This window comes from Corvus hawaiiensis, chromosome 3, assembly GCF_020740725.1.
Source record: "Corvus hawaiiensis isolate bCorHaw1 chromosome 3, bCorHaw1.pri.cur, whole genome shotgun sequence".
NCBI lineage: Eukaryota > Metazoa > Chordata > Aves > Passeriformes > Corvidae > Corvus > Corvus hawaiiensis.
This window is the reverse complement of record NC_063215.1, coordinates 61712076-61732311: the sequence shown is the minus strand read 5'-3', so window position 1 is coordinate 61732311 and position 20236 is coordinate 61712076. Positions and strand designations below refer to the sequence as shown.

At 34.8% G+C, this 20236-nt stretch overlaps 1 protein-coding gene across 5 annotated transcripts in view; it reads right to left on the bottom strand.

Moving 5' to 3' along the window:
* Window positions 1–20236, bottom strand: part of SCAF8 (SR-related CTD associated factor 8) — a 153815-nt gene that overhangs the window by 113691 nt on the left and 19888 nt on the right. For 3 of the 5 annotated variants that reach the window (XM_048297285.1, XM_048297284.1, XM_048297283.1), the window contains exons 2-9: window positions 18828–18911; window positions 17289–17333; window positions 13569–13730; window positions 10632–10788; window positions 9339–9469; window positions 6299–6475; window positions 2882–2961; window positions 2363–2480 (exon numbers count right to left, since the gene is read on the bottom strand). In XM_048297285.1, the coding sequence (XP_048153242.1) occupies window positions 2363–2480; window positions 2882–2961; window positions 6299–6475; window positions 9339–9469; window positions 10632–10788; window positions 13569–13730; window positions 17289–17333; window positions 18828–18911 (954 nt within the window). Of the gene's footprint in view, window positions 1–2362; window positions 2481–2881; window positions 2962–3088; window positions 4436–6298; window positions 6476–9338; window positions 9470–10631; window positions 10789–13568; window positions 13731–17288; window positions 17334–18827; window positions 18912–20236 lie in introns of those variants that run through there. The other 2 variants (XM_048297286.1, XM_048297287.1) reach the window with 2 other exon arrangements.

The following is a 20236-nucleotide window of genomic DNA, read 5'->3' as shown; positions in this document are numbered from 1 at the left end:
GGACAAACTAGCCATATGTAGTGACCCTGAAAGATACCCACTTGTCCACCATCCCTATGCATTAATAAATGTTATTTTGATACTAACATAATAAAAATATTTGCTATACCAATTGAACTAGTTAAAAAATTTACACTAGTCTGAACTTTCTTACAGTGCACAGTTTCAGACAAGTAATTTCTGAAAGGGAGGAAGTTATGCCATTTATGTCAACATGGCAATTTCAAGAGACCTAACAAAATAAGCAGTTCTGAAAAAACACCAAAGTTAAAGAACGTGGAATACTAAAGGTGTTGGTGACTTGCTAGAGAAAAAACTGTAATGGCCTGTGCATTGCCTGAAAGTACAGATTTGGAATAAATATCTCTAAGATTAAAGATAAATTCAAGAACTAGAATAAATGAAATTAAAATATTAAGAAATTATATGAGAACAATTCTGATAAGTAATTTAAGATCTATAACCCATTAATGCAGGTAAACATTTCAGTGATCCTCACTATACTTTAACTTTTAATTAAACAAATCCTACCTGTTCTATGCGCCCAGAGAACGACAGGAAGTTAGCAGAATGACTAGTAGTAATAATTTTATCTTCGTATTTTTTAAACATATTATAACAAGTATGTAAAAAAATATTCTCCTATAATTCAGTTAATTTATTTGTCTTCTGACAGTATGTTTTGTCTCATTTTCCTTATATTTAATTATTCTTCAACAACCTGTTTCTTGATATCAAGGCCTACATTTCTTGTTGCTCCTTCTGTTTTTATCTCTGTCCTCTCCTCCTCTCCCTCTGCTGATCAGATGCCTAGTAATTTTTTGTGCTTTATCTTTCCTTCTCTTTCTCTTTGATCTTTCTCAATGAAACTTACACATGGAATTAAAGAAAATATTACCCATAACATGCTGCAGTCATTACAAAGTAGTTCCAGAAGAAGTTTGTATCTTTTCGCTCTTATCAAGGTGAAAAGAAAACTTTCTCTCCATACTGACTAGACAAGAAGACTGGATCTGAAGGGAAAATCCTTCAGGTCTTGGAATAGAAAATCAAATAGTAAGGGGAGAGTCAAGTAAACATTCTTCCCATAAATGTATTGTAAACTTTGATTTTGCTTATTTTACAATAAGGTAGACATTCAATATTTTTATATTCAAATTAGACAATTACTTTTTGATATGACACATCAAAAGCTCCTCAAACAGAAGCATTCTTCAATGCTTTATTCCTTTACAACATTTTTAGTGTTTAAAGATGGAAATGGCTAGATATCCACCAACATCCAAAACTATTTAGTCTCTAGCTATGTTGTATATTCTTTTTCATTTACTACACTTAAATGAGAAATGAAAATAAAACAGTAAAATAAATTGGAATGGATTAGATTGCTCAGGGAGGTGGTGGGGTCACCATCTCTGGTGGAGTTCAAGAGATATCTGGATGTGGGCTGGGTGATGTGGTTTAGTGGTTCAGGGGTTACAGTGGCAGTGCTGGTTGACAACTGGACTTGAAGATCTTAAGGTCTCTTCCAACCCTGACTATTCAATGGTTCTACAACTTTGCCTTTGCACAGCTTAAACTAAAATCTCCAGCAGATGTTTGTTAAGTTTGTGATCCCTTGTCTTTTCTTTCAATCTGAGATTCTTATTTTCCTGTGAAGCCAGATCCAAACACTCCACATGAAGTCCACTTTATACCTGGCCAGTATCAAGACAAAATACTTCTGTTCTGTTTTGTTTTTTTTTTAAATGGGATCAGGAGGGGGAAAGAACAGTTAAGTACTGAGGACTAACCTCAGTAGAAATAAGCCAAGTTACTTCAGCGTAGAGAGGACACGATTCATCTAGTTAAGAAGGAACCTTGGGCTGTCTCAAGCACCAGTTCTTAATGAATAATTTCTCAGGAAATATATGACTGTATTCTTTAGCTCAGATTCTTCAACAGAATGAGACAATTATTAGTCAAGACATTAAACCTGGGGAAATTAAAGTTATCCACAGTCTCTATTCTGTCCTCCCTTCAGAGACAGGAGCATAATCGCTTCAGTGCTCACCTTACTTTTTTCCCCCCCATACAAAGAGCTGAACAACCAAAGCACAGTCATGTCTAACTCAGCTAATGAGTACTCTTTCCTAAGAGAAGCAAAATGTATACCCCACACATTTGGTTGTGGGTTTTTTCTGCTTTAAGCACTCTTTTCCACTTGTCCCACTTATTCTGCAAGCTTCTGTTACATGGTCAGCTAGTGACAAAGACTTTAATTATAAGAAAACTGTCAGTAACAACACAACTTTTTTGTCCTGGAATATTTTATCAGCGGAGAACATAAATTACTACAATGGCCACAAGATGGAGTTCTTACCTTTTGAGGCTGCTGCTGCTCCAAAAGCTGTTGTCTGAGATGTTCTAAATTTTGTTGCTGTAGCTGTTCAGCTAGTTGGTGAAAAAGTGAGTTGTTCACAGATTCTGGTACTAATGGCCTAAAATGAAATAATTTTAATTTTAAAAAAAAGCCTACAGTTTTTCTCTTGGTTTAAACAGTTAGTAAATAGGTCTTCACAACTGGGCTTCGAGTTAACTAAAATGTGAAATAATGAGGACAATGGAGCTAGTTCCACCTTCTAATAGTATCATTATACCATCAACTGTATAAATATAACTATAAAAAGCAAAGAACATGCTAACTTGAAGATAAAGTCATCAAAAATTCAGGCACACAGACTTACAGTAAAGTGTGTATGTTTAATTTAGTAAACTGTCTTTTCCGACTGTTTTGGTGTACTTATGCTCTGAAATAAATATTTTCCTTACTTAATCCTAATGTTCAACTAACATCACGCAAATTTTAGCATTTTCCATAAGAAACAGAGCTTGGTCTTACAATTGGGAAGAGGGAGTTTCCTTTTTAGGCTCTTCATTTTGTTCCGATTCTTCGCCAAAGTCAAACCTGTCCATCAGCTTCTAGGAGAAAACAAAATAGGCATTACTGAACACTTCTTATATGTCCCTTTATTTATATTTCCTTTTCAATAGGAAGATGCTCTTATTTCTCAATTTAAGAAAAAACAAAAAAACTTTGGCAAATAACCTGAATAGAAAATCCAATGTCATACTCCTATTGCTATCAAACTCTTGAGTGCATCAAATCTTGCCCCAGCTTTCTTGAGCTCTGCTGCTGCAAGTACAACCACATGTGCTTTCCACAGTAACTCAGAGCTACTTTGGAGTAAAGCTTAAATAAAGATTAATTTTATGTAATGGTACCTTTAATTAGAAGGAATTACTACGAAGAGGCCAACTATTCAATCCTTTGGTTATCAGCAAACTGCTCTGCTCATATCAAGAGAAGACCTACAGCTTGATTACTTCACAAAGAATTACTGTATTTTCACACACGTGTCATTTAGACAACCTGAATTCCTTCAAATATACTGCTCCTTGAAAACAACTTCTCACATAGTCTGCAAAAAAAATCAAAGCAAGCAGTTATCATGTAAGAGGAATAGCCTTATAATGGATAAAAAGAAAGGTATCTGACAAGGAGAAAAACTTGAATAAACTTCCTGTTTTATCTGCGAAGATGTCTAAACTGGAGTTCCGCTTAAGTAAAAAAGTTTATCTATTAATTTTAAAAAGTCCAGAAGCATTTTAGTAGCACTTTACTTTCTTGAAGAGAAAACTAAAGAACAAGCATGAAGAAATACAACAGATGTTATTTGTCAGTGAGATTGGCTTTTTTTTCACTACGTAGTGATAGAGCTGTGCTACTAAAGCCATGTCCATGCATCTTTGCACACCTTGGAAGTCTTCTTCTAGCTAATGCTATACTACAAACCACCATAACTTCTTCTCAAACCTTAATCGCAGAAGAAAAAAACCAAGAGGATGAGAACATAAGGCAGTCATTTTGAAATACTAAGGCAAAAACATCTTCAGCAACAAACCATGGTGATTCAGTAGCCCATTTTCTCTCAGGATGTTCTATTTATTCTCAATTACTGGAGTCCAGCAAGAAGAACAAAGCCTAAGCTAACTAGAAGACTGATCAATCAAGAATTTTTAGAACCACTTTTCCCAATACAATATTTATGAAAGCAGGACAGAATATGACTCTGAGAAAACACAGTAGAAACACAGACCATCAAGCTTATGTGAGATGGGATGTTAAAATCCAGAACAACTTTCACCATATATACCTAATCTGTATAAAGCGACTGCCTTTTTTGTTTGTACTGTTAGAATATTTTCCAGTGAAGCACTTATAAAATGCTGCTGCTCTGAAAAAAATTGTGCATTTTAAACAAACTACCTCAAACTTAAAATACTACTGATCATCATGTACCTTCCATCATGACAAAGTAGGAAGGAAAATAACAGAATATGTACTATTTATATATCTGAGAAAAGAAATAAATAGAAAATAGTCAACAGTTCATGACTAACAAAACAAACATTTAGATTAACTGAAGCCAGAGAAAACCAGAGAACTTCCAGCCAAGACAGGTAAACGTCCAGCATGATTTATGTTTACATTTGTTTGAAGTAACATCGTACATATAGAAAGCCAAAAATCTGAACTGAAAGATCTTGATTTTTACATAGTTTGTAAAAGAATACTCTCTACAATGAAGTAATAGGAATTAAACTAAATTAAATACTAGGATATCAAATTTAATGTTAGACACACACGCATATAAGAAGCACAGAACCTTCCCTTTACGCTACATATGTTACTTTAATTACCTAAGAAGAAAATATGTTCCGAAAAAGCAACAGAAAGAATTAAATACATGAAAAAAGCTTTTTATTTGAAAGGAAACAAATTTTTTTGTAAGGATCAGGATATTCTATTTGGAAATTACAATAAAAAGAGTAGGGTAAATGCACAGGAAATATTGATCAAATTTTTTTTACCATAACACAGGGATATGGTTCTGTAGCAAGGTCAAAAACATGCACATTTGATGTTGCCAAAAGAATTTTCCACATAATGCATATTAATTTGCACAATTAAGTAACACAAGATAGTACAGAGACTGAAGAGCTTGAAAACAAAGGATTGGAAAAACTGTCAAATGTATTAGGAATAGGGTTTTTTTAAAAAAAGATAAACTGGATACTTATGCATTGATCAAAACTATTTTCCTGCATGGTTCATATTTTTTATGCAATTCACCAACATTATGTCACGGAATGAAAACTGTGTTTCACTGTTTCCTTTGGATTAGAATACTAATAAATGTTTTTTTATCCTAAAAGCTGCCTCTTTTTTTATGTCTGTATATAAACATCTCATCAGAAGGTGAATTCCTTTAATTTACTTCATTTACACTGTGCAACATTCAAGGCAGCCATAGCTATGAGTACACCTATCCATGGAAATGCTGGAATTGAAGTCTGCAGAATAATGCCAAATAATGAAATACTTTCTGTATGTAAATATTATGGCACTCCCTATCAGCTGATGCATTCATTCCCTGGGGCCACACCCTTCTTGAGTTGATGGTAGAGCAGGAGTACAGGCCATTCTTTTCCTGACTTATTTTTACAGCTGCATTATTTTCAATAAGAAGAGATTATCTGAGTTAAGAATAAAAAAGGTTGTTTTTCTTCTCCAACTTCCTTATTCTTAGTATTTATTCATTCCAGGACAAAGCTACAGAGATTATGTACTCACAAACTGTTTCTTCCAAAGATAATAGAACAATGTTTATTTATTTATTTAGTTAGTTATAATTCTTTGAGCAGAAGTTCATCCTTTTTTTTATTATAAGTATTATACTACTATGACTGCAATTGCCTGCATGGTTGTTACCACCTGGTATGCAATTACATTAGTTTTCTTAAATTTCTGGGTTTGTTTGTAGCTTGTTTTGGGGGTTTTTGGCTCTTTTTTCTTTTTTTTTTTTGGAAATATAATTTCTGCATATTTTCCATTTATTACCTTGTAAGAAACAATTCTCACTGCTGTCTTAAAAAGGGTGAGAAAACATATGTAACAATGGCTTACCTTTGCTAAATCAAATCCATTACCATATTCAATAAACTTTATGGATCCGTTCCAACTCTAGATATTCTACTATGTGCCATTTAGCCCTAAACTAATATGCAACTAATATTTTCATTTACTCTATTCTGTCTAGACACTTTTTTTGTATTTTCAAGATGTAAGCACTTTATAGTATATTAATGTATTTTTAAAATGTTCAAAGTCAAACCATAAAATCCAGGAGAACTTCTCATATACATATATTTTAAAAATAAATACTTCTTCAAATTTCTATTATTCTACTTCTACCTTATTAAAAGAGACACTCTGTTCCAGTGGATTAAGTGTGTTAGCAGCAGCAGCAGCAGCTGTGAGTTGTGCCGTGAGGGCCTGTAACTGGACGACAAGACCGGCATCCAGGGCTTGAAGTAGTGAAGGCTGAGGTTTCTGCTGCTGTATCTGCAGTGTCTGTATCAACTGCTGAAGCTAAAACAGAAAAGATAACAAATACATTGAACAAGAGGTTTTTTTAAGCAAAAAACAAAGTACAAAACAGACTTTTCCCCTTCCACTTAGTAAAAAAACCCCTCAGGAATGAAGTATCATCTAACCTATGGCTATTATTTTGTCTTAATTTGTTTTCATTTACAGCAAATTTTTTTCCCACTTACTGGCTAATTTGTTTTCTGGGGCTGATAAGATAGGCAGATGCTTCTTCTTCCTAACTTGCTCTGACAGGTTGCATGATGATGCCAGTCACCACTCAGGATTTCCTGCTTTCTAGGGTTCCCCCTCTTCTGTTTCTCCAGTTTGATTCCTTTTGACCTGAAAAAAATCTGTTAGCCTACTCCAGCTTCCTAAGGGCCCACTTATATTAGGAGAATCTGTGTCCTGTAACAGCATTTCTACAGAGAAAAGACCTGCACCGTGGCAAGCTCCACTTCAGGCCAATGCAACCTATTCATATGGAGAGCTTGCACCAGTGTCTCTGCACAAGACACAAGCAAAATCTCACAGGGAAACTCAGGTTTGGGCTGATAGAATGCAATGCCCTTGCTATGTTAACAAAATATAAAAAGCAAATGTACAAACCAATCACCTGGTCTATCTTGATTGCCTTACTTCCTATCTTTCTTTACAAATCCCTATCTATACATAATCTTCTAGGAAGCTGTCCTAAAGAGGAAATCAAAGGCTTTTTCATGTGCAGATCAACTTATCTGTTGAATAGGGATGCTTCAACAAAATTTGCCTTAAGAAAAAATATTAACCCTATGGGAAGAAGCTCTCCTAAAGCACTGTGGAATTAGAGGAAGCAGTTCTTTGACATTCAAAGAGAGAAATCCCTGGAGCCTTATCTTCAGATATTTGTGGAAAAAAGGTTAAGCAAATCCAGGCAGTTCAAACTATGCTGACCTAAGTCCCTGATTACCCTTACATTCATATTCCAACTCCTTATAGGGTTCCCTACTGAACTCTTAGAGGGTTCAATCCATCCCTTCTTACTAACCTCACTAGAAACTTCATAAGCTGATTAGGTTGAATTTCTTTTCTACAATGCATCAAAAATGTGTGACCCTTTTTCAAGATTGTTTTAAGAGTTACTTTCTGATAATGTGAAACAATTCTCCCTATTCTTTTACTTTTAAAAACAGTTATACAGATTTCTTATACAGCAGAGCCTCTGAAAAGGCTTCAATTGTTGTTCTACCTCAGCAAGAGCTTTCACTGATTGCTGCAATAGGTAAAGCTGAAGAGTTCCCCCACACCTCCCCACTTGGCTGATACAGCTGGTCCACCTTGTGCATTGCTCTCAGTAGGAAGGAATCAAACTGAAGAAGCAGAGATGGAGGCTCTCAAGTGGAAGAATCCTGGATGGGCACCATTCTTGCTGTTTTCACATTCTTGTTGGTCACATCTTTCTTACTCTGCCCTCTCCTGTGTCTGGACTCTCAATTTACCTGCACGCATTCTCACCAATAAAACACAATTGTAGGATTAAATCAAGGTCTGTGGAGCTGGGGAGCCAGGGAGAGGCTGTGGCAGATGGAGTGGTTTGGAGAACAAGAATAAAAGAGATAGACAGCATGTAAGCAAGTATCATAGTTCATCTACCAATCCTATGTACATATTTTTTGTGTACTCAGTCTGTCTCCACACTTCTGCTTAAGACTATTTTGAGCTAAATATCCAAATGTTATTTCTTCGTGATCTGCTGTCTTTAAAACGGTAATTGCTTTGTCATCTTCACTTTTTTCTCTTGCTTCATTTTCTTTTTTTGTATTCTCTAAGCAACAAACTTTGAATTACCTCACTGACTTTCCATGTATTTACCATTCTCACTTCATATCTTTTCCTTGTTTAAGAGCAAGTCCACTATTTTTCCTCCATATTTCACAAAGTATCCCACAAACTCACTTTCCTTTGCTTTTCAGTTTCTTCCAGTGTAATCAGATGAAAGTATTCCCTCCACTTCATTTATGAACAATTACAGATAACTCTGCTTAGCTAAATAGTGTAAAACATTCTCACTAAGTAAAGTTCTTACTGCCAGCACCAGAACTTTCACTGGCCACTGCTTCTCATTCATATGTGTGTATTTTTGTTTAGTATGCCAGCAGGTAAAACAACCTCAGTCCAAATAAAAAGCATAATGCCAAAGTTATGCAGGTGCCATAGTTCTAGCACAGATTGAAAAATTATGATCTACATTTTTACAGAAAGACAATTGTGTGTGACTGAGTTAAGAGGACAAGCGGTTCTTGTGATGCTGAACATCAAGACACTTTTTTGGAGTTGAGCATTTAAAAACTGAAGAACATAGTAACTTCCAAGTTCTTATTTTTGAATGCTGCAAAATGAAACCTATGTTTAGCTGATGGAAAGATAAAAAATTGAATCAACACACAGTACAATTCCTGAAAAAGTTTGCTCCCATCCTGTAATTCTGTACAATGTTTAGCTCCTCTTCAGGCTTCCAAAAGAAAAATGTGCTTTAACTTGCATTCTATTTTATATCTGTATCCATGAAATATTATTGTTGCTCTTGATTTAGTCATCTGCAATAGATCCATACTTGTCATCGATATAGACATGTATTACAGACCATCTTATCTGAAACCACCTGAGACACTTTTAAGGAACAAACAGGGTTGGCTACAAAAGGTAACATGGAGTTTTAACTGACCTGGAACTTACTCGTGATGAACAGCCTCATTGGACAGTTTACATGGATACTGGACACAAATCTAAGAGATACTCCTGAAAGCATTCCTTACCTGTACCTTAAAGACACAAAGTATCAGACAGTCTACAGTGTCTACAGTGTAACTGTCTACAAAATAGTTACCTGCTGGCCTTGAGGACTCTGTAAAATCTGTGCAACAGCAGCAAGGGTGTCTGTGTTAGCAATCTGGGATACCCAAGGATCAGGTAAACTCTGCGCCACATTGGCTGGGGTAACTGGAGTCACAGGTGTACCTAAAAAAGAGAAAAACCAATATGCCAAAATATTTTAACATAGAAATTTAAAAATAGTGTTAGAGAAGAAAAAAGCCTGCTGTTATTAAATACTGAGAAAGCACATCAATTGAAACTATTTTTCTGACATACACAGAGAGCACACAGAAATAACACAGACTCACATGAACATTCCTAAAGTAGCAGAATTACTTTGTATTAGTGTCATTCACAGATCTTTTCATTATTGACCTATTGGGGCTACTAACGAAAACACTGATGAAGGCAAAATAAATAGGTTTCACACAGTATTCCAAAACATTCAGTGGAAACTACATATACCAAAAGATAATTGTTAGCAATCTACTCGTCTGCTAGTCTGAATCTCACTGGACTCGCACTTTATCCCCAGGAGGAGTCCTAAGGATTCAACTAAAAATTTCAACCTACATCAGCTGGATTCATGAGGACTGCTTGTTTTATTGCTTTTTCTCAAGAAAAACACTGAGACTAAATCAGCACTCTGATAATTAGTTCCATGCCATAATCCAGAAGAATCCTCTATACCTGCAAGTACTTTTGCATTTATAGCTCAGAAGTAGAGATACACCAACGAATGCTAAATATGACTAGATTACTGTTTTAAAAGTCAATTTGCATCAGAATCTAAGAACACATTAGAGCAGACTTATGATTCCAACAATTTAATGAAGTCATACTAAATAAATAATACTGAGCTAGAAGATGCAGAAAAGGCACTCCAGGATCTGAAAATTTCACAAATTTGCTTTCCCACTGAAAACTAAGGTGAATGTGTCCATCCCATTGCTTTTCAGCATGGGATCAGCAAAAGGTGGGTTACAAAGGCAGGTGCCAGAAGCCATTCCTATCTGGCCAACTTCCCATATATCCCAACCTCGAAAGAAAAAATTTTGATGAAGTGACAAAGTTAAAAATCTATTTTCCTGCCATCTACCTACATAAGCAAGGCAGATACTCAGAGTACAAAATGATTAAGTCCACATTTATCATAATGTTTTCCTGTTTCCCTGATCTTGATGATATCTGTAATATACTTCTTTCTAGCACTCAAGTGGGATACTTCAGCATGTTAACAGGGAACATACCAAAGCTGACAGAAGTGTTTTGATTCAAATTATGACTTCCATCTGGTTTTGTTTACCTGGCGTATTGTTGCTCATAGCAGCTGTAGTGCTGGGCAAGACAGGGGTCACAACGGGAGGAGGAATTCCTGCTGCCATATCCAAGAGAGGCTGAATAATTTCACTCTTGAACACATTATTCTTCTGCCATAAATTTAGCACTCTAACAATTTTACTCTAAAATGAAGAAAAGACAACAAAAGACCTGAGTCATGCTTATTTTTCTTGTTATTATTGATTATGGAATTCTTAGCTAGCAATGTTAATCTGTCTAGACTGAAGGACCTTCAGATTTGCAGACAGCAAGGACAGTTATACTGGATCACACCAAAGATGTCAGAACTATCAATCTGAGACTGACCCTAGGCAACAGCAAGGAGCTACTACACACAGGTGACAATGTTCTCTCAACCAAAAACATGCCTCTACTCTTGGAAGATGACATGGAAGGAAAATTATTTTAAGGAAGCATTTTAAAACATGGCTAGTAATTAAAATAATGAATTACTAGTCTCCTAATTTTTTATAGTTAACATATATAAATGTGATTCTGTTCTGCCTATGAATCAAAATCATTTATGTGCACTGAAAAATGGGCATATACCAATAAGACTGCTAAATATTTTTATTAGAAAAGCAGCTTAATATTTTGCAAGCTCATTTCTATTCTCATTTCCTCATGAAGTGAGGAACTTAGAAGTTTAAACTGGAACACAACTACCTGCCTATTGAAAATACATAGTAATATTAAAAAATGTGGATCGTGGGGAAGGGAAAAAAAAAATCAGAATTAAGGCTTCACATAATTCCATTAGCTGTAACTCATTGTTCAGCTTACATTTTTATTTTATTTTTTTCTATTTCAATAGAAGCATTCTATTACATCATAAACAGATCACCATTTTGATCTGCTTCCAGACTTTTTTTTTTAATAAGCTTCACTTCCACCAAAAGGAAAGATTTTGCTTTATTTTGGGGAAAAAAGTGAGTTGTATTACAAACAGCAAGAAATTCTTCATAGGATCTGGTGTTTGCTTTCACAAAGATGGTTTAATTACTTGAATTCTATAAAACAAGAACATGAAGTACTTAGCCACAGTGCTCAAAACAAAGAAACAGAAGTCTGTTTGCCCAGAACTACAAGAGGATATTTAACTGTAATAGAGAGAAGTGCTGAACTTTCACTGCATGGAAAATGCAATTTAGAGTTCCCTTAAAGAAATCTCTGATGGCTTCCACTCAGAATTCCGGTATCCGAGCCTTTCTTCTTTGAAAGGCTGTTTAATAAGCAGTCCTTGACAAGTCCACCAGAGGCTCTAACTTCCCTCATTTCTCCAGAACAGAAATGTAAAACTGTTCCTGTGGCTCAGTATCTACCTGCACCTTGCACTTTCTCTGCGCCAGACAGAGGAATCAGTGACGTGTTTTTGTTGTTACCTTAAATGAAATGTTACTGCATTTCTGCTTGATTCAAAAACAAATTCCACGTTTGCTCATATAAAGATAACTGCTGTGTTTCTCCATTATGTCTTTCAATCAGATTAAACACCAAAATGTTACCAACCAGGTACATATCTTGGTCTCTGACAGCACAGGTTTTTGCCAGGCAATGTATAGGATAATTACTTTCACAGCACAAAGACCTTCATATTATATTGAACCCATATGCAGCACATCAGCAAGACTTCCGATTGAAAAATACATTTTACGCTGAGGTGAAAAATATCCTAGAAGTGAACCTGACAGGTCTTTTGTGGAGACCCTCAATAGACTGTTTTACTATCTCTCTTCACATCAAACACCCCTAATGCAATAAATTAATTGCCATGCATTGAAATATCACAGGACAAGTAGTGCTATTTCTTAGCCTACAATAAATTTACTATGTATTTTTTAAAACCAGACCCAAACTGAGTACTTGCGTCCATCCTTGTTCCAATCTCTCCTTCTTCAATACATCAAGCTATTTCTGTATTAGTATACTTCCCAAAGTAGCAAGCTAAATGAGTTTACAAAACACACTAATACTGCTAAAGGAATACAACTAAATGAATACAAATGTAAGTTTAAAAGTTGTGCCTATTTATTAAAAAAAACAGTAAAAAACTGTGGAATTGAAGCAGCACAAGTTAATCACACAGTTAACCTAAAACCAGACTGGAAAAATGTCATTTAACTTAAATAACCTGTTCAGCAACACCTCAGAACTCAGTTGCAGAGAGAAGACAGACATCCTTAGCCAAGTTTATCCAACCAAAAAATGCAGCTCCTGACACATTTTCCTGCAGAGGTCCTAACTACTCTAAAAAGGCAGGAATCCTAGGATAATACAATGACTGAACTTGCCTTAATCACCTTCCATGGATGCCTTGGGTTTTCAGGTCTTTGGTTGAAAAAAACCGCTGTAGGAAGGCATGTAACTATTCAAAATATAATTATTCTCTTCCTGTAGCATCCTGTCTCACTTACTACTTTACTTAATGACTCTATCACACAAATTTCTGTGAAGACAAAGCCCTTAGCATTCCCCACCTTTTCATAGTTATTCAATAAGAAGAAACACTATCAATTTTACAACCAGGGACAAATATGAAGGAAGTTAAACTGCCTGCACTCTGCTATTTCCAGCCAATCTTTTAGAAACAGGATTTGGTAGCTATCTCAACTACTGCCATCCAAGGGAACAGCTGAACTATTGAGTCAAACTATTCAAGTTAAATCTTATTTAGCTGCTGGATGATCATAGAATCATAGGGAAGATCACTTTCTCAAAACTCTAATCTATGGAATGTATCTTTCCAATCCCTACACTAAGACAAGCAGCATTAAAAAATACATATACAGGGCAAGTTTATAAGTAGGTCCCCTCCAGCAAGTAGAAAGAGATCAAAATCTTTACTCTTTATAGATGATATGCTAAAGATTGTTTTAAGTAGAAAGATCTGTAAGTGGTTTACCTTGTCATCACCAGGACAACGGTACAAGTTCTGGAACGTGCTGATGATGTTATTGCTGAACCTTGGTGCAAACACATCCTTTTCTTGTCCAAACTGATGCCGGGACTGTCTCACAATGGAGTCAATGACATACAGACCAGGCACCTTGTACTCTGGTTTGCACTATAAAGAATGGTAATTTAAAATGAACATATGTGAAAAATAACCAAAATCATTAACAGCAGAGTAAATACGAACAATCCTCTCTAATTTTTAAATGGGTCCAACTACACTGAAATGTTCTCTTATTTAATAAATTGTCCTGGAAAATGAAACCTTCTCAAAAACATCTAACATTTAAACATCTAATGCTTAAATTATCACACCTGCATGCATTCCACAGGCATGTAAATGGTGTAAAATCAATTTCTTACTGCCAAAAAATTAACTATTTAAAATCTAACCATTAAAAAAATTAACACACAAACCACATATCCTTTTAAAATGCACACTCTATTTTCAGAGTACTGCATAAATAGTAATAGTACACTTAATGTACTTAATAGTACATTTGGACTAGCTGTAAATGTAATTCAAGATATTTTTGTCCTTCTTTAGCATCAAAGTAAACATTAAAGTTAAAATTTGTTTATTTTATTTTTTATTGTTGTAATTAGGGTGTTGTATATCCTGCCCTGCAGAAGAAAAACATATTTATGGGGACATCTGTTTGGTTGAGAATATACCAATGATATTTATTTTAGAACTCTGGAAAACTTGCATAATTTGCAAACAGCATGATATATAAGGCATGTCTGCTAACTAAAATACTAACTAGTTATGTAATTTTACTTTTTTAACAACTAATGCTAAAATCTGTCTTCTAATTGCAAAGTAGTTACACCACATTACTGCAACCAGTTTTAAGACAGAACGAATAGTGGTCCAAAAATAGAATGAAGTCACCATCAGAATACATTATGTTATGGATTCACTTAATAAATATTGGGTGTACACAGTTATCACACACGGTACTGTGGAAAACATGGGAAATGACACCCTTTTCCTCTCTATAAACAAATTATGCAACACACTAAGTTAATAATCTTTAATAAAGTGCCAAACACTTCAGAATATTAATTTTACTATGCCCTGGATACAAATGTTCTGTTTTGAAAAGTGTTGATTTGCTAACACTTGCAACCTTGAGAAAGCACTTCTTTAGTTTCTAAACACGGTTCAGTGTAATTAGGTATGGCATTCTTTATTTTTAAGAATGTGTGTGGAATACATGTGCATCATTAAGCTTAAATTGGATATAATATGCTGTCTTCAGAAAATCACTTCAACGTATTGTAGCTTCTGAAATTTAATTTAAATTATTAAAAAGGAGTATTCTTCATACGGAACAGACAGCTATACAACTTTTCACAATATTCAAATTAATAAAGCTCACAGATATTCAAAAAAACTCAGGAAATATATTAGGTGAAGTATTTTAAGACATGGCACATAAAGAAAGCAAAATATGATAATTAGTGTAATAATATAGATGATATGAAAAAGGCAATAAAATACGATTAAAAATTAAATAAAAATTAACACTGGGGCTTTGAACCTGCATATGCTTAATCTTAGATGGGACAGCTTTTACACACAAATATTTACTTATTTTCTGAGTGAGTAATCAATAAGGTAATTTGATTACTCAAAGAAATTAAGTCTGGCTCTCCAATGGAATCACCTCACATATATGAAACGTGATCATTTGACCCCCTAAAGTGATCTTCTGCCAGAGAATAAAACAGTCAACCAAAGTAACAATAGACCAATGAGTTAAGTGTCACAAACTGAAGAATGCCATGGGCAATTATTTCATCTGAAGTTTCAGTAACCTCATGAAATTAGGAAAGAAAATACTGGAGCTGTAAAGGATGAAGAGCAAACTAATTGAGATGGCATTGACATCACTCTGGTCAGGTCTACAGCAGATTTTAATGAAAGATTTAGTCATCTTGAGCTTTAACTTGAAGTGACTGCTTTCAGAAAAATACTCAATTGTTCTCCAAACATACAATTTAAGTCCTTTAATATCAAATACCTAGCTATCATCTGCTTATCTCTCAGTCTACTAAAGCAAGAAGCTATTATTTAAAATTATTAATAAGTTGTACATTTCACTAAATTGTTCATTAAATAATTTAAAAACCCTCATCAAGACCACCAAAGGGAATCATCTAATCCAGAGTGATCATTAAGAAGGATATCAATAAGAATATACCTCTGCCTTCTCTAACCAGCAATGAACAGTGCAGAATTTCCTCATCGAGCAGTACTGGACACTGAAGGGCGTATGTGGAAAAGATAACTCGATAGTTTTGGTAGCTTGTGGAAGGGTCACGAACAACCAGTCCCATTCCTGACAAACTGCCATTCTTCCATGCAGACGATAAAACTTCTCTTGTGCCTATGAATACTGAACTGCCAATCACAGCCACTGCAACTAAAACGCAGTTTGGAACTCAGACAGTTCTGAACTAATTTCAGGATGTGAAACTGCAAAGTGCTACTTGTCAGAGATGGATAGGATGTATACCTGCTCTCCTACTCCTGTGTTCACCTGTAGCATTGAGCAGGGACCAGAGGATAGTGATCCCTTTCTCAGAGATGGAAGAAGTCAGAGTCAAGGCCACAAAAGACAACTACTTGACGACAAACTAGCAGTGTTCATGAAGTATACTACTAGTTTTTACTACTGCTTGAAACATACATGACTCTTTTTTTCACATAGGACTGATGTATGAGTACCTAAATAATTCATTCAAAAATACTTCTGAGACACCAGGCTGAAGCTGAAAGCTGTTTACACTGTCTAGCCACTGGCAAAAGGCACTGCAGAGTACACTGAGCACCAAGGAATAAAAGTCAATGAGCAAGACAGCTTACTAACACAGAGCAATCCAGACTGCTTTGTAAAAAGGATAACAGAAAGAAAATTGCATCCAACACTGCAACATTAACAGCCTAACTTTTCTAGCTAGTTTTTCAAAACTAAAATGCTATTTAATAATAATTTACTGCTATTTACAAAGAGAGAAGAAATTCAGTACCAAAATAACCAACTGAACAATCAGGTACAACACAGATAAGCAGGGAAGACTCACAAATTTGAATCCATGCATTTCCAGCTGGAAGCAAAATGTAGTTTTACCCAAGAATAATTAACTGTTGCAAGAAAAGAAAGTGCTATAAATTTCTTTGCTATTCAGAATCTTTAAATTAATATTACCATCTTCCCAAAAAGTAATTCTAGCCTAGCCAAAGAAATACTTTTTGTTTTAATTTACTTGCTAGAACCATCAACTGAAATACTGCATCTCCTGCTACAAAAAAATGAGGCTGAAGGTCATCTTCCCTTCAGCTTTAAAATCAATGGGAAAACCTGGCATAAAAGCAAAAGCAACTGTCACTAGCCAAACTGTCAATTGTTTTGCTGTTAGCTGTTCACTAACAGTCCCTTTTAACATTAAATAAATACATACAGAAGCAGTCTTAAAACAGTATCAACAGTGACTCAGACCAAAGAACAAAATGAGAACAAAGTATTTGTCATTCTGCATGGGCTATGATCTGCTGCTGATTACTAGCAGAAATTGAATGTGACTAAAAATGGAAATAAACTAATATGTGCTAAAAATATTAATCCATATGTGTACCCAACCCCCCACTTGACTGACTTACCTTTTGAATGAATTTCTCAACACTCTGTACAACATGCTTGTAGAACTGAAAAATAAAATAGTATTTCAATAGAGGAGAAAATCTGAAGATGCGTATACTTGTTCAAGTATGTTGATACATTGATAGCAAAACCAGAAGCAGAAACTTTGGATCATTAAACAGCAATCCAATATCTACAGCTAAACATGCAATCTTCCTTAAAACACTTAACAACATACAATATCAGTGTTTCTTCTTTTTCTTGAAGGTTTTTTACACTGGATGTTTTGAGTAGCATACTTACTTATTGAGAACTACGGGAGTAATATAATTGTTCCACCAAAACACATGGTTATTTCACTGTGCACGACTGAAGATATCCACCTAATTTTACTAAACATGTAACTTCTCTGCCTTTCATTAATTAATAACATCTACTGAATACTTTTTCTTTAAAGTTGGCCTGTCTTTTGTGGAATTGTTTTTTAAATCTCACATATAATCACAATAGCTCTAAATCATGACAGTAACTGAGATAACCACTCTACACAATTAAATGTTGTTATTGAAATGATAGGAGTGGAAGTAGGATTTCCAAGCTGAGTACATGATAAAACATTTTGGTATCATTTAACTGCTTAATTAACAGAACCATATATTATGATTTATTACTTGTTTAAGTTCAATACAAGTTTTCAGCATTTTCATTATACAGCAACACACAGGCTTTAACTTACACAGACATACTTAAGAAAGCCACTGAATTTCACTCGAGTCATCAAATTGCTCTTTCCCACTTACACAAAACAACAATATAGGCATATGAAAATATATCTGCATTGTCAGCAAAGGAATGTAGATAGGAAGAGCATAAGTTTGGTCTGTCCTCTTTTCTACCTCTCCTGCTCTCACTGAGTTTCCATTTGTTTTAATGCTTAACACTAGTGACATACTTCTTTCCCTCACCCTTTTTCAGTGACTTTTTCTGCTGTGCCATTGTTGTTTGGCAATTAGTTTTACTTTGTGGCAGGAATAATCTTTAATAAGTGCACTAAGACTAGAACTTAAAAACAATTTGTATCCAAGCAACATGAAAACTGAAATCTATGAACAATATCCATGAAAAGCTATGTGAGGAATTTAGAAAAATGAACAGTTGTATTGATCTGAAGGCATGCATAAATTTTGGGGAGGGAGGAAGGGAGAGAGGGCAGAAGGACGGGTGAATTGTAGTTTTCTATTTATTCATCTGTTAACAGGCATGTCAGTGTCTCCTTTTTAAACTGAGGAAAAAACCCTGTCTTTCAGATCTGATAGAAGAGTCAAACTGGTATAATTCTTTCTCACATATGACAACCAGCAAATGAAAGTCACACAACAAATTAAGCCTTCTGCTGCATTCCTGAAAATCCCCTATCACATTTGATTATAACTTGGAAATTGTAAACACAACAAGGGAGGTGGAAAGTTCTGAAGCAAATTCTTTAGACTATTCCGCAAATTATTTTGACATATATGAGAAATGTAAAAGAGGTCAAAATAAGTTAAATGATTTCTTACCTTTATAGCCTTGATTGCTGCCTTGGTGATCTGTGTCATTTTAGCTTTAGAAATGGGTGGCTTATAATCATTTAGCGAGTACAACTGCCAAAAAAAAAGAAAAAAAAAGTAATCAGAAATATAATCTGCAGCTGTAAGCAGAACACATTATTTTTCCACAAGAAAATACCATTTTTAATTTTCACTGGATTTTATGTATTAAGCAAGAAAAGGCATTCCCATTTAAGAAAAAAATTTTAAAAACCTCAATAACATATAATGTAATATCCAAAATTCTTAAAAGAGAGCAGTTTTTTCTTTGCAATGGTCCCTATATAAACACCTAGCTTTACTAGCACTAAATACTGGAGGCACTTCAGGTGAAGTTACAAAATAAATACATAAACATACAAATACGGTAGCTCTTACTAAGTTTCCCAGAGCAAAGACATTAATATACTTGAATACCTTTATGGAAGCATAACAAAATCTTAACTTAGTATATTCATCATCATACGCCTGCTGAATCAAGTCTTTTCATTTTCCACTAAACAAACAAACAACAACAAAATGTGAGCACAAGCACGTAGCAATTTTGTCACTTAAAACAGCTTGGTAATATATCAGAAGTATTAGAAATACTTAAGCAAAAATCCAGCTGTGTTCTCAATTTCAAACACAGCTTCTTAACTTCACTAATATCTAACCAGCAAACCAACCACAGCACACAGGTAGTGAAGTTTTGCACCAATGTTCTCCCTGGACGCAGTATTAACTCCCTTCGTTTGGCTGGTACATACATCTCCCAGCAGAAGCAATCCAGCATGACAAGTATTCATCAGAAATTTGCTACACAGGGAAACTTTACAGTAACTTAATTCATAGCTATGACTGATGGGTGGTAATTAGAAACAACTTGTTCCCAAGGCTATTTACTTGTTGTAAAAATCTCCAATTATCCACAATATATGATTTTGAACAAAATGTTGCTCCTTTCTCCTTCAGCTCTAAGTGTTATAAGAGAAGGGACTGGCTGGTATTTGCTACTTTCAGACATAAAAAGACCAGACACAAAATGCCAAGCCAGATTCAAGGACATTCTTGACTTACATTTTATTTTTGTTTACAACATGTTTAGAAGCATGTTAGTTCAAAAATGGAGTTCTGATAAGGACCATCCATAAACAAAATTTTATTTCCTTCCTAGAACAGGAAGAATTGGAGTTCTTCCATAAAACACTAACTGAAACAGAAACAAAGCCAAAACCCCCTCTCCTCTCCCACATAGCCTGAGAAATGCAATATATTGAACCAAATTAATACCCATACAGATATTTACAATATCTTTAACTTCCTAATATTTGCTATATTTGTGGCAAACTGCTAGCTCAGAAAGCATAGTTCAGAATTGTTTATATTTAATAAAGCAA